The 19,542-nt window shown below is 34.7% G+C and overlaps 1 protein-coding gene across 2 annotated transcripts; it reads left to right on the top strand.

The window, feature by feature from the left end:
* The first annotated feature begins 3,789 nt into the window (after window positions 1-3,789).
* LOC133321725 (ecotropic viral integration site 5 ortholog) lies at window positions 3,790-19,457 on the top strand. Of its 2 annotated transcripts, none has more exons than XM_061530806.1 (10): window positions 3,790-3,992; window positions 4,074-4,206; window positions 5,392-5,818; window positions 5,889-6,083; window positions 7,376-7,656; window positions 7,724-7,838; window positions 9,974-10,632; window positions 10,702-10,819; window positions 14,226-14,324; window positions 19,282-19,457. In XM_061530806.1, exons 1-10 carry the CDS (start codon window positions 3,794-3,796, stop codon window positions 19,420-19,422), a joined length of 2,367 nt encoding a protein of 788 aa, XP_061386790.1. In that variant the 5' UTR covers window positions 3,790-3,793; the 3' UTR covers window positions 19,423-19,457. The 2 variants fall into 2 exon arrangements, with proteins under 2 accessions (XP_061386790.1, XP_061386791.1); XM_061530807.1 differs by lacking the exon at window positions 19,282-19,457 and adding an exon at window positions 15,321-15,398.
* Window positions 19,458-19,542: the final 85 nt, after the last annotated feature.

Raw genomic sequence — 19,542 nt, 5'->3', positions numbered from 1 at the left:
ATCTGTCCGTCTGTTGATGTTAAATTGTAAAGAAAGTACAGGTCGCATTTATGATCCGAATTGGATGAAATTTGGCATAGCTAATTTATTTGGCCCAAGGACGAACCCTATTGAAATTGGGAAAAATCGGTTCAGATTTAGATATAGCTCCCATATATATTTTCGTCCGATTTAATGAAAATGGTGCACCAAAGTCCTTATTTATCTTTCGATTTGCACGAAATTTGGCATAGCGTAATGAATTAAGTCTAGAATGGTGTGTGCTAAGTTTCGTGAAAATCGGTTTAGACTTAGATATAGCTCCCATTTCTATTTTCGTCCGATTTTAGGTAAATGATGCACTAATGTCCCTTAATATCCATCGATTTACACGAAATTTGCAATAGCTTACTGAATTAAGTCTGGAACGATGTGTGTTAAATTTCTTGAAAATCGGTTCAGATTTATATATAGCTTCCATATATATTTTCGTCCGATTTTAGGTAAATAGTGCACCAAAATACCCATATATCATTCGATTTGAACGAAGTTTGGCATAGCGTACTGAAATGAGTCTAGAAAGATGATTGGTAAGTTTCGGGAAAATCGGTTCAGATTTTGATATATCTATCATATATACTTTTGTCCGACTTTATGTAAATGGTACACCAAAGTTCCTATATATCCTTCGATTTGCACGAAATTTTGCATAGCGTACATAAATGAGGCTAGAAAGATGATTGGAAAGGTTCGGAAAAATCAGTTCAGATTTCGATATAGCTCCCATATATATATTTTCGTCCGATTTAATGTAAATGGTGTACCAAAGTCCCTTAATATACTTCAATTTGCACGAAAATTGCGATAGCGTACTGAATTAAGTCTAGAACTATGTGTGTTAAATTTCGTGAAAATCGGTTCAGATTTATATATATATATATTCGTCCGATTTTAGGTAAATAGTGCACCAAAGTCTCTTTATATCCTACGATTTGCACGAAATTTGGCATAGCGTACTGAAATGAGTCTAGAAAGATGATTGGTAAGGTTAGGGAAAATCTGTTCAGATTTCGATATAGCTCCCATATATATTTTCGTCCGATTTTAGGTAAATAGTGTACCAAAGTTTGGCATAGTGTACTGAATCAAGTCTAGAACGATGTGTGTTAAATTTCGTGAAAATCGATTTAGAGTTAGATATAGCTCCCATATATATTTTCGTCCGATTTAAGGAAAATGGTGCACCAAATTAGGTAAATGATGCACTAAAGTCCCTTAATATCCCTCGATTTGCACGAAATTTGCAATAGCGTACTGAATTAAGTCTAGAATGATGCGTGTTAAATTTCCTAAAAATCGGTTCAGTTTTAGATATAGCTCCCATATATATTTTCTTCCGATTTTAGGTAAATGATGCACTAATGTCCCTAAATATCCCTCGATTTGCACGAAATTTGCAATAGCAAATTAAGTCTAGAACGATGTGTGTTAAATTTCGTGAAAATCGGTTCAGATTTTGATATAGCTCCCATTTATATTTTCGTCCGATTTTAGGTAAATGAGTCCCTTAATATCACTCGATTTGCACGAAATTTGGCATAGCGTACGGAATCAAGTCTACAACGATGTGTGTTAAATTTCATGAAAAGCGGTTCAGATTTAGTCCGATTTTAGGTAAATGGTGCACCAATCTCTTAATGTTTGTCCTATTGACACGAAATTTTGCACCACTTATAAAATTGAGACTGGAATGGCGTTATTGCATTTTATTGAAATTGTTGCAGATGCAGACATGGCTTTGAAGGGATGTCCGATTGAAATTATCAAGTGGACTATAAATCAATTTCCGTTAATTTGTCCCATTGCACGCAAAGGACTCTAAATCTGCCTGAATGAAATTAATTTTAGCATATGTTGCAGAAAGACATGAGTGTGTTCCTTCGAGGGAATATTGACATGAAATTATTAGGATAACTATGTACAATATACCCAAATTTGTGAAGGGTATCATAAAGTCTTCGACGTGTCAAGATCCATTTGGCCGACTCTGTCTACCAAAAGAACGCCCTCACTGAGGAACGTACAACCTTGACACGTAACACATCTTCTGACTGATTCCTATAGCCATCGATCTTAATTCCAATCTTACCTTTTTTTATATATTTCTGTAAGCTTCTCATCTCCCTTTATTTCCCCTTCTCCCCCTATAGATCTGTCCTTATCTCATCTCTTCTCGTGGATGATTACAACGGACCTAACCGGTCTTAGAATGCTGCAACCACATAAGTGACTGCACATCCACAAACCTAACCTGTCATATAGTCCGACTTTACTACTTTCCTTACTGTTTTTTTTTTTATTAAAGACAATGTTGGGAAAAGTATTCCCCATCTAATTTTTCACTATGGGTCTTCGAATAGAACTTTTCTCGAGACCTAATGCAAAGCTATAAAATATCTCCCTGAAAATGAGTTTCATAAAAAAACACTGGTTTCACATTCTACCCATTTCCCATAGTAAAGCCCATAATCTACGCAAAGGTATCACAGTGCGTGTTTATTTGTTGACCTACATTAAATTTAGTATCCTGCGTAAATATGTCAAGGATATTAACTGTTCAAATATTCTGTGGCCATAAAAAAGAAATTATCAGTTCTAATTTTAATTGGCTTGGCTGGCGGATTGATTGATTTCTTTTATTTATTGTAACAGCCGCCAGCTTTTTTTATGCCGGCTAATTGGATATTGGATTTTCATGGTGGCGTTGTTATTTTTTGGCTCTCAACAAAATTTTTGTTGGCCAAGGTTATGCGGTATAATAGGTGGATAAAATGTGCTACCGAATTTTTTTGTTATTTGTTTTTTTTTTTTTGATATAAATATGATGCCAAAACAATAACCATTGAATTTTTTCCCCGCACTTCCCTTTTATGTGTTGTTTTTGTTGTGGTCATTGTTACCAAAAATTTATAGCTTTCATTGTTTTGTCTGCCACTCTTCGTTTTGTTTTTTCACTGAAAATGAAAGGTGTTTCCAAAAAAAGTTGTAATCATTTAAAGCTTCATTCATGAAAGGTTTTTTGGGGCCAGGTGCGCCATTTATGTCACTCTTTTGGATTTTGATTTAATAATTTACTGAACAACTCTCGATTGTTTTATTATTGTATACATTCTTACTTGCTGGCTATTTGGCATGGTGCCGCTGACATTCAGTATTGGCTGGCAAGCATTTGGAGACCGACCCAAACACCACATGCCATTGGAACGGGGTCATTAACAAAAAAATGTTTATATTTAAAAATATTATGGTTTGTTTTCAAATTCGAAATTTTTATTAACTGTGGAAGGGAAATGAAAAAATGTAAATTTTTTTAGAGGAATTTTGAGAAAAATTATCGTAATCTTAATTAACCAAAATTGAATTCAAATTTCCAACAATTTTCCAATTTTCCCTTATCTAACTTCTCATTCTTTCTCTTCTTACAGATTCCACAACCAAACCATAGCTCATATGGCACCCTAGTAGCACATCGATCATGTTAAAATCAATATAATTTTCCAAAATTTATAAAAATTTGGAAAAACCCCATAACTTCAACCACACATTAAATAAGGTTCCTTAGGAGTATCTAAAAATTACTCCGGTTCTACAAACAACCAACTGCTACTTGGTCTTCAAACAATTAACAACAACCAGGTCAGACCGCAAGAAAATCCCGGCAATGACCCTAACAACAGCATCAGCCACAACTGCCGCCACAAATCAACCCACCTCGCTACCACTAACCGATACGACGACAACAAACAATAAAAAAATGGACATTAAATGTCCATCAAATGTTGCTGCTGCCGTTGTGGCTGAGGAAAATCTACCCACCTCTGAAATGGATCTCTTAGCAAAATTGGAAGCTGCCAATAAATTAATTGAAAGTGATGCCAAGTCATTGAATTCGTTGCATTCAACGCATAGTCGCAAAAATTCCGATACCAGTCAAATAAGTATTACAAGTCAGAGTGAGTTTCGAATTCGAAATTTAATTTCATTTGTTTTTCATTTCATTGGTTATTAATGTTGATTGTGTTTTTACCTTTCAGATGGCAATTCGGTGGCCGAGGAAGACATTTGGACCACATGGGCCACAATTCTAAACGATTGGGATGGTGCATTGAAACGTAAAAATCCATGTGTTCGTGAATTGGTGCGACGGGGTATACCGCATCATTTTAGGTGAGCATTAAAAAATGTCCCTGATGATCACAGAAAATATTCAGGGTTGCTTCTAGCATTAGATTGTCTACGAAAGACTCCATGACGAATGAATCTACAAAAACTTCCTCCATCTTGTCTATAAAGACTCCCTCCATATTTTCTATAAAGACTCCTTCCAACTCTTTATAAAGATCCCCCGAGCTCGTCTATAAATAATCCCCCTGATCGTCTATAAAGACTCCCTCTAACTCGTCTACCAACAGGTCTTTAATTCTCATTCAAAGACGCCCTGGAGTTTGTCAATAAAACTCCTTCATAAAGACACCCTTCAGCTCCTCCATAGGGGCTACAAATTGTCTACAAAGACCCCCTTCAGATGTTCTATAAATATGCCCTACGCATGGTTTATAAAGACTTCCTTCAGCACGTTTATAAAAATTGCCTTCAGCTCGTGTATTAAGACACCCTACGGCTCGTCTATGAAGACTTCCTTCAGATCGTCTACAAAGACTCCTTTTAGCTCATCTTTAAAGACTCCTTTCAGCTCGACTAAAAGACTCCCTTCAGTTCGCATATAAAGACTCACTTTAGTCCGTCTATAAAGACTGCCATCAGCTTGTCTATAAAGACACTCTTCAGCTCCTCCATAGGGACTACAAATCGTCTACCAATACCCTCTTCAGATGGTCTATAAATATGCTCTTCAGCTCGTTTATAAAGACCCCTACGGCTCGTCTATCAAGACTTCCTTCAGCACGTCTATAAAGACTATCATCAGCTTGTCTATAAAGGCTACCTTCAGCCACTCCATAAGGAAATCCTTAAGTTCGCCTATCTTCTATAAAGATTTCCTTAAAATCGTCTATAAATAACCCCCTCTCCTCGTCTACAAATACTCCCTTAAGCTTGTCTATAAAGACTCCCTCCAGCTCGTCTTTATACCAACCTAACCTAAGGCTATAATATATACTCACCCGTTTAAAATCTTCCTTCAGTGCTGTAGCATATTCTTCAAACCCACAAAATATTTTGGAAAACCATCCGTAAAGGCTATAAACCGATCCCTTGAAACCAACAAGATTAGAATCCTAGCCTACATCTCTAACAGACCCTTGAAAAATCAGCGATTACGATTTTAATAGCCCTTGTATATTTTTTATATAAATATACCAATAACAATATTTTCCTCATCCCCCATTCCAGAGCCATTGTTTGGCAACAGTTGTGCGGTGCCAGTGATGCCGATAAAAAACAATATGCCGAATACATAAAGGCCACATCGGCTTGTGAGAAAGTGATACGACGTGATATTGCACGTACCTATCCTGAAGTTGATTTTTTCAAAGAAAAAGATGGACCCGGCCAAGAGGCTCTGTTTAATGTTATCAAAGCCTACTCCTTGCACGATCGTGAAGTTGGTTATTGTCAAGGTTCAGGTTTCATTGTTGGTCTACTATTGATGCATATGCCCGAAGAGGAAGCGTTTGCCGTTCTGGTACAAATAATGCAACAACATCGCATGCGTGACATGTTTAAACCCTCAATGTCAGAGCTGGGTTTGTGCATGTATCAATTGGAGAATTTGGTACAGGAACAAATACCCGAAATGCATATACACTTCCAGCAACAGGTAAGGGGATAATTTTTTGCAAGATTGAGTTTACTGGATTTATTTGATTTTTTTCTTTTTCTTCTTGCAGGGATTCCAAACCACCATGTATGCTTCCAGTTGGTTCCTTACATTGTATACCACATCATTAAGTTTAAATATAAGCAGTCTTATTATGGATGTATTCCTTAGCGAAGGCATGGAATTCATTTTCAAAGTTGCCTTGGCCTTATTGTTGCTGGGCAAGGATACTCTGTTGTCATTGGATATGGAGGCTATGTTAAAGGTGAGTTTTAAGGCATTCTAAGGAAGAGGTCTTCTGTACATATGAAATATATTCAGTATAAAGAATATCTGAAGAGGTCTTCTATACAGAGACGAGATCTCTTCTATGTATGTAAGAAGTCTTCTATGCATGGAGTACATCTAATATCCAAAACAAATATTCTTAAAAAATGCACTATGGTATATTAACTCTACCTTGATATCGTCTTTATAAACTCCCTGTACCTCGTATATAAATACTCCCTCCTTGGACTCCTTTCAGCCCGTCTATGAAAGACTCCCTGACTTAATTTTTTTCTATAAAGACTACCTTCATCTCGTCTTTAATATTCCCTGACACCAGTCATGAAAATACTCCCTTACTTTAGCGCGTCTATAAAAGACTCCCTGACTTTAGCGCGTCTATAAAAGACTTCATGCTTCAGCTCGTCTACGAAAAACTCCCTCCAGCTAGCCCAAAATTACTCCCTTCAGGTCAACTATGAGAGACTCTCTTCAGCTCCTCTATAAAGACTCCCTTCAGCTCGTCTATAAAGACTCCTTTCAGCTCGACTATGAAAGACTCTCTGCTTCAGCTCGACTATGAAAGACTCTCTACTTTAGCTCGACTATAAAAGATTCCCTGCTTCAGCTCGTCTATGAAAGACTTCCTGCTTCAGCTCGTCTATGAAAGACTCCCTACTTCAGCTCGTCTATGAAAGACTCCCTACTTCAGCTCGTCTATGAAAGACTCCCTACTTCAGCTCGTTTATGAAAGACTCCCTGCTTCAGCTCGTCTATGCTTCAGCTCGTATATGAAAGACCCGGCTTCAGCTCGTATATGAAAGGCTCCACTTTAGCTCATATATGAAAGACTCCGCTTCAGCTTGTCTATGAAAGACTCCCTGACGTGTTCACGAAAGACTTCATGCTTCAGCTCGCCTATGAAAGACACCATTCAGCTCGTCTATATAGACTGCCTGTAGCGAGTCTATAAAGACCCCCTTCAGCTCGTCTATAAATACTCTCTCAAGCTTGTCTATAAAGACTCCCTCCAGCTCGTCTATAGATACTCTCTCCAGCTAGTCTATAAAGACTCCCTCCAGCTCGTCTGTGAGAGACTCCCTATCTTCATGTAGTCTATAAAGAATCCTTGACTCCAGCTAGTCTATAAAGAATCCCAGGCGTAAGACTCCCTTCAGTTCGTCTATAAAAGACTTCCTTCAGCTCCTCTGTCTACAAAGACTATATCATCCACCTCGTTTATTCCTATATACCCTTAATATAAAATATATTTGTTTCTATTTTTTTCAGTATTTCCAAAAAGAACTTCCCAAAAAAGTTGAGGCCGATCCCGATGCATTCTTCCAACTGGCCTATTCCATAAAAATCAATACCAAACGTATGAAAAAAATGGAAAAAGAATATCAAGATGTAAAGAAAAAAGAACAAGAAGAAATGGTCGAATTGAGACGTCTACGAAGAGAAAATCGTTTGCTTAAACAACGTAATGATCTTTTAGAGGCTGAGTCGGCTGAATTGGCCGATCGTTTGGTTAGGGGCCAGGTATCAAGGGCCGAGGAGGAAGAAACAAGGTGAGTTATCAAATTAAATATTTTTGTTTATTTAATATGTAATTAATTTGCGTACCTTTGCCTTCAGCTTTGCTATCCAAACCGAGCTAATGCAGTTGCGTCGCTCTTATTTGGAAATCTCTCATCAATTGGAAAATGCCAACGAAGAAGTTCGTGGTTTAAGTTTACGTTTACAGGAAAATGTAAGTTTTGGCGAATTGATATTCGTTTTTTTTTTCATTTTATTAATTTTTTTCTCCCTTAAAAATTCAATCATAATATTGTGCTCACACCCCTTTACCCCAAAAACCTTTTTTTTGATATCATATTCAATCATTCATTTTCATAATGCTGTATCTAATCACCAAAATTTAAATAAGAAATCAAAAAATACTTCCAATTGTCTGGATATGGCTAAACAATTTTTAAATGAAAGAAGTTGCAAAAGAACAAGGTTATTATGTTTATATAATCAAACGAAGTTAGAGTTTCCAAAAAATCGTAATGACCTTTTTCGTTTTGTACTTTTTCCTCACCCTTTGTGTATTTGTTTTTTAATACATTTCCTTATTTGTATTCCTTCTTCTTTTTTTGTAACAAATCAAATAATCTGGTTGTGGTTTACATTTTTATCTGTATATGTTATTTATAAAAACAACAACAACGAACACACTTTTTATATAACAAATACATACACAACATGAAATTCCAAAAAACGTAAAATACTTCAAATCAAGCAGAATGATCCAATGGGAAGCGTAAGTATATAATATATATGTCGGAACTGATTTCTGTGGAAGAAATACTTCCTCTTCTCTTTATGTTTAAAAAGCATGTATTTTTTGTTGTTGTACTAATCTATACAAAATTAACCCTTATGTGTAAAAAAGTGTAAAATTAACCCTTTGTTTTATGTTAATAAAGTCTGAAAGGAGATATCCCGGAGGAATTAAGGAGTCTTTTATATAACCGATAAGTAAGAGGGTTTATAGAGAAAAACTAATAAGATGTCAGGGAATATAAGCCAGCAAAGCCAAGTAAGCTTTAATAGACTATCAGAAGGGAGTTGTTATAGAGGAACTGAATGGGGTCTTAGAGCTGGAGGTAGTATTTTATAGAAGAGCTGAAGGGGGTATTTTATAGACGAGCTGATGGGAGTCTTTATAGACGAGCTGAAGGGAGTCTTTATAGACGAGCTGAAGGGAGTCTTTATAGACGAGCTGAAGGGAGTCTTTTATAGACGATCTGAAGGGAGTCTTTTATAGACGATATGAAGGGAGTCTTTACATACGAGCTGAAGGGAATGACTTAATAGAGTCGTTATAGACGAGCTGAAGGGAGTATTTACAGACGAGCTGAAGGAAGTCTTTATAGACGAGCTGAAGGAAGTCTTGATAGACGAACCGCATATTTATAGATCATCTGAAGAGAGTCTTTGTATACGATTTTTAGTCGCTATGGAGGAGCTGAAAGGTATCTTTATAGACAAGTTGATGGGAGTCTTTCATCAGCAGGGAGTTTTTCAAAGACGAGCTGAAGCAGGGAGTTTTTCAAAGACGAGCTAAAACAGGGAGTCTTTCAAAGACGAGCTGAAGTAGGGAGTCTTTTAAATACGAGCTAAAACAGGGAGTCTTTTAAAGACGAGCTAAAGCAGGGAGTCTTTCATAGATGAACTGAAGCGATGAATCTGTCATAGACAAAAAATAGAGCGTATTTGAATGAAGTCGTTATAGTCCTACTTACGGCAGTCTTCGTAGTCGAGCGGAAGGAAGTCTTAACAGACCATCTGAGAGATCCTCTTAATAGTCCAGTTAAAAGAATTATTTATAGACAAGCGGGATGATCTTATTATAGACGAGCAGAAGTTATCCCTGACGGACGATCTGCAAAAAGTATTTACAGATGAAGCAAAAGGAGTCTTTGTAGGCGAACTGAAGTCAAAAAATATAGGTTTTATGGAACAGTCGAAGTTATAATCCTCGTAGGCGAACAAAACTCAGGGAGTCCTTCGGAATATCCTTTCCTTTTTCAGTCATTTATTTTTTAAGAACTAACCTTATGTATTTACTAAAAACCTATGTTTTATGTAATCAATTATATTTAATATTGTTGTCCTTAGAATGCTTTAATCATAACAACACAACTCATGTTTGTAATAAATAATAACCTAAAACAAATCTTTACCTCAAATAATAACAAAAAAATAAAAATAAAAAATTATAACCCCTCTTTGATTGTTGCATGTTTTATGTTTTCTATTAATATCCTTTAAATTCCCTAATGACCACATCATCTAATCTCTCCCTCTTGCCCTTCTCTCTTCCTCCTCCACATTTAGAATAATTCCCGCCAGTCATCACTCGATGAGCTGTGCATGAAAGAAGAAGCTCTCAAGCAACGTGACGAAATGGTCTCATGTCTTCTCGAAGAATTGGTTAAGGTACGACAGAGTCTAGCCGAAAGTGAAGATCAAATTCGTAACCTCAAAGCCAAAGTCGAAGAGTTGGAAGAAGATAAAAAGACACTACGTGAAACAACACCCGACAACTCCGTTGCACATTTACAAGATGAACTAATAGCCAGTAAATTGCGAGAGGCCGAGGCCAGTCTCTCGTTGAAAGATCTCAAACAAAGGGTACAGGAATTAAGTAATCAATGGCAAAGGCAATTGCAGGAGCAACGTAACGATCACAATTCCCACCCTGTCGATTCGACTCCAAAGAAATTATTAACCAATCTCTTCGATTCGTCGAAATCCAATGAACACACCCAAAAGCTGGAAGAAGAACTGATGACAACCCGCATTCGTGAAATGGAAACTCTAACCGAATTAAAAGAGCTGCGTCTTAAGGTCATGGAGTTGGAGACACAAGTCCAGGTGTCGACAAATCAACTGCGTCGTCAGGATGAAGAGAATAAGAAATTGAAAGAGGAATTGGATGCAGCTCTAATGCGTGAAAAGGAGATGGCCAATAAGGCCAGGGAACAACAGCATAGGTGGGTGATGAAAATATGTTAGATAAGACATTTATAATTGTTATTGTGTTTCTTTCTTCTTCTTTTTAGATACTCTGATTTGGAATCTCGCATGAAGGATGAATTAATGAATGTTAAAATTAAATTCACCGAACAGTCACAAACAGTGGCCGAATTGAAACAGGAAATTTCCAGATTAGAAACTAAGGTATGATTTGAAATGGTATTTAATTTGAGGAGTGATATTTTTTCGAGATAAACATGCAAATTTTGAGTTTTCCTCCCCGAGTTCAGTTCATATTAAATTCTCAAAGGCTTTCAGATTCGGTGGTCAATAAAACAGACCATAAATCAAATCGAACATCCTTACATATTTGTGATGCTCGTTAAAATCATCTGAATTGCTCAATCTGCTTCAGATTTAATACGATTTTGAGCTTTATAACGCCTACAAAAACGATATCAATCGTCTAGTATTTTAATTCTCATTTCCGCTGTTTTCAGTTTTGCTCGTCAATGAAATTTCCCTGATTCAGCTCTTCCTTAACGATTCCCTATCCCTATCTAAACTCGTCTATAAAATTCACCCTTCATTTTTTTCGAACTCTTTTTAAAGGCTTTCCATGACAGCAGACATTCTGCTCTTCCACAGTAATTTGATTTTAAACGTAAAGAAAAATACCTTCTGGTCTTCTGTCGATGACTTTTGACATTTTTGGTAGCTACTAAAGTCTGCGGCTACTGCTAGCTAATCGTTGGCTGCTTCTGAAGTGCATGTTGTCTTTTTAAGTCTCCCGAGACTTTCCTAAATTCCTGGGGAATTTTTGAAGCCACTTTGTAAATCATTTAATTATCTGAAGTATCCTTTGACATATTAAGCATTTGGAGGTTTTTCTAAGTCTACCGACCTTATCATATCCCAGGATAAGTATATTTTCATGTCTCTGTTCTCGTTTGCCTCTGAAGTCTTCGGCGTTTTTTTAAGTCTTCTTGACTTCAAGCTACTAAGGTCTCCAGCGACTGCTTCAGCAGTGTTTGCTGACATTTGAAGTCTCCGGAGACTTTTTTAACTTCTGACGGCTAATTTTCTCTGGTCTCTGACGACTTGAGATTTTGGAAGTCTTTGGCGATTCCTTCCGTCATTCTAATAAAAAAATATCGACCTTTTGATATCTCAGAAGAAGTAGATCTTCAGGTCTCTGTTCTTGTTTCCCACTGAAGTCTTCGGCGTTATTTAAAGCTTTGTGAACTTCAAACGTTCAGAAAAATACCTTCTGATCTCCTTTGGTCTTCTGGTTTTAAGAAGCCTATGTCAAAGACTTTTAACGGTTTTGGTAGCTACTAAAGTCTCCAGCGACTGCTTCTGCTGTGTTTGTGGACATTTGAAGTCTCCAGAGACTTTTTGAACTTCTGTCAATTTTTGGATTCTCTGATGCATCTTGCGACTCATAAAGCCTCTGGAGAATTTGGAAGCCTTTGACGAATTCTGAAGCCTTCCGGCATTCTAACGAAACATACCATACCTTATGATATCTCAGAAGAAATAGATTTTCAGATCTCTGTTCTTGTTGTTCACTGAAGTCTTCGGCGTCATTTAAAGCCCTCTGGACTTCAAACGTTCAGAAAAATACCTTTTGGTCTCCTTTGGTTTTTGGTAGTTATTAAAGTCTCTAGCGACTGTTTCTGCAGTGTTTGTTGAAATTTGAAGTCTCCAGAGACTTTTTAACTTCTGAGGGCTAACTGTCTGCCAATTTTTGGATTATCTGAAGCCTTCCGGCATTCTAATAAAAAATAACTTGTGATATTCCAGAATTAAATCTTCAGGTCTCTGTTCTCGTTGATCTCTCTTCAGCGTTTTATAAGCCTTCTTGATTTTAAACATCAAAAAAGTCCTTTTGGTTTCCTTTGGTCTTTTGGCCTTAAGGGGACCCCCCCCCATTCTCGGGGTCAAAAAATTGTTGATTTAATTCGAATCTACATTAACTCAAGAGTGTCCCTACAAAATTTCAAGTGAAAATCTCAAGAACTCTTGAAGATATAGCCGATTTATTGTGTCAGCATCAAGTGATGGCTAAAGGGCTTCTCCAACTTTAAACGCGTTTTTCTCCTTTGCGAATGGCGTGAACGATAACTCAAAAACTAATAACCCAATCGATTCCAAATTTTTACACGTTTCTCTGTGAGTGTATAGCTATCGTATGAAGCCAATCGGTGAAGATCTTCCCTATTTGTTAACTTGGTTTTTGGTCAAAAATCGGCGATTTTCCAAAAATATTTTTTCAAATGTCCGCCATTTTGTTAATTTTAGAGCCAAGTCAGTAATCCTATCATGCCCGCCATCAAAAATAAGGACTTTTCTTTAATTACAAAAAACATCAACAAAACAAGGACTTTTCTTTAATTACAAAAAACATCAACAAAACAATAACAAAAAATTTTTGTAAATTATTTTTCTTCTCTCTCAATTATATATGTGCAAAGTTACAAACCTTAACAAGCACTGGTATTGATTTACCAGCCCATTGAAAATCTTGAAAAATTAAAATCGAGAATGCGGGGGGAGTTCCCTTAAGAGGTATCCGTTGATGACTTTTGCGTTTTTGCATGTTAACTATTGAAGTATACGGACATTTTTTTAACTTCTGGCGACGATCTGGATCTGGGGACTTTTGAAGTCCTTAGCGATTTTTGAATACTCAGCAATCCTTGGATTCTCTGAAACATCTTGTGACTTATTTTGGATGTTTTCGGCGAATTCTGAAGCCTCTAAAAGTTTTTGAACATATGAAACTTTCGATAACGTTTCTGGCTCATTCCTAACTCGTTGACGACTTCTAATGTCTTTGACAACTTCAAAGATTTTGGCAAAATCGGAAGCCACTGATCATTAAAGTCAATAATGACTTTTGAAGCTACTAGCAGCTGATGAAATCTATGGCAATTTCTGAAGTTTCTGCCAAATAATTAGAGCTTGAAAGATTCTACAATAAATAGTCGATAATGAAGTTCCTACAACTCGTTTATAGAGATACCCATCAGCTCATCTTGAGAGTCTCCCTTTAGCTCGTCTATGAAAGCTCCCTTTATCTCGCTCATAAAGATTTCCCATCAGTTCGCCGGCAAAGGCTTTCTTCAGATCGTTCATAAAGACCCCTTTTTGTGCGTTTATAAATACACCATTAAACACGTCCATACAAAAGACGTTGAACTCCCTTTGGTTCGTCTATAAAGTCTAGGGCCATTTCTGAAGTTTCTGACAAATACTTAGAACCTGTGAAGGTTCTATAATAAAAGACTCGATTATGAAATGCTTCCTTCAACTCGTCTATAGCGATAACCTTCAGCTCATCTTGAGAGTCTCCCTTTAGCTCGTCTATAAAAGCTCGTTCATAAAGACTCCCATCAGTTCATCGGCAAGGACTCCTTTCAGGTCATCTACAAAGACTCCTTCAGTTTGTCTATGAAAAACTCCCTTAAGCACGTCTATGTCAGACTCCCTTCATCTCGTCTATGACAGACTTCCTTCAGCTCTAATTCCACTCTAAGGACTTCCTAATTTGTTTTATATCTTCTGTTTTGTTCCCCATTAATCCAATTTTTCTATTTTCTTTTAGAATTCTGAAATGTTGGCCGAAGGTGAACTACGTTCCAATTTAGATGATTCCGATAAAGTACGTGATCTGCAGGACAGAATCGCCGACTTGAAAGCAGAGGTAAGTTTGCAAAATTTCCAATCAATAAAATGTGGATTGTATGTCCCAAAGAGTAACTACCCCCACCAACCTTTTTCATCCAAATATGTTTTGAGTTTGTTTTGTTTGTTATGTCCTCTACCCAAAACAAAAAACAACAACAATTGCAACATTACACCCATGTTGTATCGTTATTTTTGTATATAATACAACTAAAAACATAAAATCACTCACTCTATTCACTCACTTTACAACAACAACAACAAAAACTAAAAATAAAATTGGTTTTGGGTTACATTTGATACTACACTCACTACTACTACTACTACTGTCATTACAACAGTTATTGATGCTATTACACACTCAATACATCCCATCAAGTCAATATCACCAATTAAAAAAAAAGAAAATCACCAAAAATTTCACCATTAACAGATCATTTATTTCATTATTATTATATTCATAATTCAAATATTCATAACACACAGTAGATATTGTTTATAACCACCTTCAAGAAATAACAGAAAAATAAATTTGTATCGGTCGAATTAAGTTGGGGAACCTTTTTCCCCAATGATTCCAATCATTAATTTCCAAATATAATTAATTGTTGTTTTTATTAACCATGTTCGTTGGTTATAAACATGTCCTACTGTATTTGTAATTTTTTGTTAGAAAAAATGCTTTCAAAGCCTCTTTCCAATTCACTCAGCAGAATTTAAGACACCGTATTATATACACAAAATCATCCCGCAACTATCCTTGAAATACAAATTATATTAAATCCAACATTTCGTTTTAAATTTTTTATTTCCAAAAATATGTAATTTTAATTTTTGAATTAATCACCCACCCACACAGCAAATTGAAACAACCCCCACGCATAATCACACCAATGTATTTCGTTTTTTCTTTCGAAATTATATTTTGAGTTTTTTTTTTTTTTTGGTTTCCAATATAATTTATCGCTATATACTTTGTATTTATATTTTTTCGTGTGTGTGTTCTTTATTATAGTATACTACGCCCATAACAAGTCCCGATACTGAACCTTGGAAGTGGATAAGTTAAACAAACTTGTATTCGAAATTTTAATGAAAACCAAAAACAGTAATCCATACGCACTTCACAACCGTATCAAAAGCAAAACACAAAAAACAGATCAGGTCATTATAACATGCAATTTGTTTTGTCTTTCAAAATTTATTCAGCAGCAACAACAACAATCTGTCATATGTTTTCTTTTTTTTACATATATATTTATATGATAAGTATCCTTTAACAGCCCGTAATGTCGAATGCGTAACATTTCATGTTGATACGATATGTTTTCATATTAATTTTCTTTTTGTGTTTTCTTCAAATAATCGTATCGTATATACTCGGTCGTTCGATTTTTTTTTATTTTTTGCATGATTGTTGTTATACATACATAATATATACATATTAATTATATTCGTGTTTAGACAAGAAAAGGGATATTTAATTGAAATATATTTTTTTATTTTTCATTATTAATGTTCTTCGTTAAATTATGAATTTGAGAATTATTATAGATCTCATCAACATTATTTTTTATTTTGTGTCATTTAAAATTAGATCGGTTCTCTTAGAGCGATTTTGGTAGTCAATCAATCATTCATTGAAGATCGATAATGTATAAAACCAAAAACAAATCTATTTCAAATATTTAAATAATAAAAACCCTAAAATTTCTTTAGAAATATTTACTTCAAACATTTTATAAAAAATCCGATCTTAAAAGTCCAACATAAGTTTTGAAGTCCTACATGAAAATTGAAGCCTAATTTTTTTACTTGAAATCCTCGCCTTAATGAATTACCAAACCAAGCCCTTGAAAGTCATTCAAAAAATTTGGTTAACAAACGATTTGGAGTCCTTCGAAAAGGATTTAAACTCACTAATGAAAGTCTTCAAAAATATTTCTAAGGAATCGAAAGAGATTTAGAGTCCTTGAAGGAATCCAAAGAGATTTAGATACATTCAAAAATCCTCTAAAGATATATTTTTTAAATCCAAGCCCCTTAAATTTTTTTAGACTGTATCAAAGGAGAGATTCGATTTGGAGATTTTATTATTTTTCCTCGGAATCTTGCACGACTTTTTGTGATTTTCCAAAAAATGGAGGACCCATAAAATTCAAAATTCTATCAGAAGGATGTTGTTTTTTGTGTAGGACTCTCTCCCATTCTCGGTGTCAAAAAATTTAATTTAGTTTTTTGATTTCATTCGAATCTACACAAATTCAAGACTGTCCCTACAAAATTTCAAGTGAACATCTCAAGAACTCTTGAAGATATATATCCGATTTATTGTGTCAGTATCAACTGACGGCAAACTTCAAACGCATTTTTCTCGAAAAATGGTTTTTGTGAATGTTCCCTCCAAAAACTCATAACCCGATTGGTTCCAAATTTTGAAACGTTTCTCTGGGAGTGTCTGGGAGCTATCGTATGAACTAGGACAAAACCAATCGGTGAAGAACTTCCTTATTTTTAACTTAGTTTGTGGTCAAAAATAGCCGAATTTCCAAAAAATATTTCAAAGGTTCCCCATTTTGTTATTTTTGAGCTTATCCTTCTTCTCTTTTAAATCTACAATTATATACATAAAGTTACAAACCTTAACATGCATTGGTATTCATTTACCAGCCCAATGAAAATCTTGAAAATTTATAATTGAAAATGGAGAAGGTCCCCTGCATATAATTTGGTTGATTTTCCTTAATTTGATATAATTATATCCTACACAACTATGTTGTCAGGGTACTATAGCTTTGTGCAGCCCCAAGAGTTTGTAACGCCGCGAAATATTGGTATAAGTATACCGATCGTCATATCTCGATTAGCTGAGTCGATCTAGACATGGGTGTCCTTCAGTCTGTCCATTATAATTTGTAAACACGATACAGGCCACAGTTATGGACCAATCTTCACGAAATTTTGCATGTAGGGCCGGTTCTGGCCAATGAAGACCCGTATTGTTTTTGGTGAAGATTGGTTAATATTTAGGGGATGAAATGGACAAAATACTTAATTTTTTTTTCGGTTTTTCTGGTCGCTCCAGAGGCCGCAATTATGGTCCAAACATCGCGAATTTATACATAGAGATTTGGATCGGGCCAAAGAATAAGCATGCATGGCATGATAAAGATCGGTCAATGGACCCTGACTTTTGTGTGAAAAATGGCAAAAAAAAACTTAAATATTTACAGGTGCTTACGTATTCAGATATTATTTAGTAACCCAGTATCACACTAGAGGGCGGAAATATAGCGCTGATCGCTTTGAAATTTTCCATGAGGTATGGTCAAGGACAACGCCTATAATTTTCGATGATTTTCAATGTTATTATCTTATCATAACATTGAGATGAAGTGGACCGAAAACATATTTTTTTTTTGTATTTTTTTCGAGTCGATCTATAGGCCACAATTGAAAGCCGAACATTACTACACAACCCACATTGAAGGAAATCTGGACACGTAATTAGAAGGGCTGCACTGAATATTAGTAATAATAATATTTGTTGACCTCTAGTCGGCCAAGAGGAGGGTGCAAATATCGCGAAGTATTGCCCAAGAATGTAGTACCACAGAAAGTTAGATTTTCGTGGAAGTTGTGTAGGGTATCATATGGTCGACCCCGTCCTACAATACTGCTCCGCTCACTGTTTTTTTTATAATTCTCTTAAGAACCCTTATTTATTTCTATGAACTTCTTAGAAGCATTTGACTTTTAAGACCAAACAATTAATAAAAATAATCAAATTTCCTGGAAATAACGAACATTGAACTTTTCTTCAAGCTATTTTCCTAATGACCAAAATCCTTTTTACTTCACCAATATGGATCTTTCATCTATCGATTTGGTCGGTTCCAATGGTGCTACTCGTTTGTACCATGTTCACACTGAAAATGCAATAATAATTGTAAAAAATGGGTCTTGAGATGAATGTTTCCGCGAGCCATTAATTGTTATTATTAATTTTTTTATTCAAAATACGCCAATATTAAAATAAATATAGAACATATTTTTGTAAAATATACTATCCTTTCATTCGTCATTTTTCATCTCATATATTTACTTGCCATGCCATTTCACTAATTTTGTATACAATGTTTAACGTTTTTTTATTTAATGTACGTAGTTTATGTTGTAAATATTGGATATTTAATGTTTATTAGTATTTAACTTCATATATATATATATATATATATATATATATATAAAATATTAATACTAACCGCAATCATATGCACTGAAACTCTCTAATTCCTAACAAAAAATACTAAAAAACAATTAACAAATAAATGTTGCACTATTTTCATTAACACAAAAAAAAAACATTAAAAATAGTAAACTAACTACTAACACCTAAACTATGCATTTTTCTCGACATAAATGTTTTTTTTTTTTCATTTTTTTTCGTAAAAACTATATAAAAATGTAGAATATGGTTATAAAAAATGTTAACGAAATATATTTAACTTTTTTTCATCGGTTAAAAAAAAACGAATTATGTACATGATTTTAAAAGAGCTTTAATGCCATTTAAGAATAAACATAATTTAACAATTTCAATATTTATGTTTTTTCATTAATGGGAACCTAGCCACAAGGCCAAGATCGTTTCCAAAAACCCCTATACATTTTCAGTTGAATTTATGGATAGATTTCTATATTAAATTTATTAGTACATAAAATAAATTATTTAAAATAATAAAATAAATTTAATTTTTACCATAAATGTATAAATTTTCCAAATTTAATTTATTCATCTCTAAATTTAATCTCCAAATCAATTTTATAACCATGTTCTTCTTTTCAAAAATAAAAAAGTTTACCTCTCCCGAAAACCAGCATGCGTTTTCGTCATCATTGTCTATAGAAATATTTATATAACACTTTTTTATCAAAAAAAAACTAAATAATTTATTTTTTAAAAACACTTCCAGTTAACAGCATTAAAAAGTCGAGGAAAATTCATACCAGCCTCCAAACTAAGAAGTTCTTCAATACAATCCATTGAATCGGCCGAAAGTGATTTCAATGACATCATAAATATGCGCAGAGAAAGCACCGAATTATCATCATAATATTTAAAGAAAATTAAATATTAGAATTAAAACAACACAAAAAAAACTACACATACTCTCTTAATTATTATTAAAAAATTAGAAAAAAAATATTAATTATAATTTTAAAAACACGTAGTA

This window comes from Musca vetustissima, unplaced genomic scaffold (assembly GCF_032173495.1).
Source record: "Musca vetustissima isolate MV318-11 ecotype Yass unplaced genomic scaffold, APGP_CSIRO_Mvet_v1 utg21051, whole genome shotgun sequence".
Taxonomy (NCBI): domain Eukaryota; kingdom Metazoa; phylum Arthropoda; class Insecta; order Diptera; family Muscidae; genus Musca; species Musca vetustissima.
This window is presented reverse-complemented; position numbering and strand designations above follow the sequence as displayed.

Coding starts and splice junctions, on each gene's coding strand:
- LOC133321725 (XM_061530806.1), top strand. CDS start 3,794: ATGGACATTAAATGTCCATCAAATGTTGCTGCTGCCGTTGTGGCTGAG. Junction 4,207..5,391: donor GGTATACCGCATCATTTTAG/GTGAGCATTAAA, acceptor CCCCCATTCCAG/AGCCATTGTTTGGCAACAGT. Junction 10,633..10,701: donor GCCAGGGAACAACAGCATAG/GTGGGTGATGAA, acceptor TCTTCTTTTTAG/ATACTCTGATTTGGAATCTC.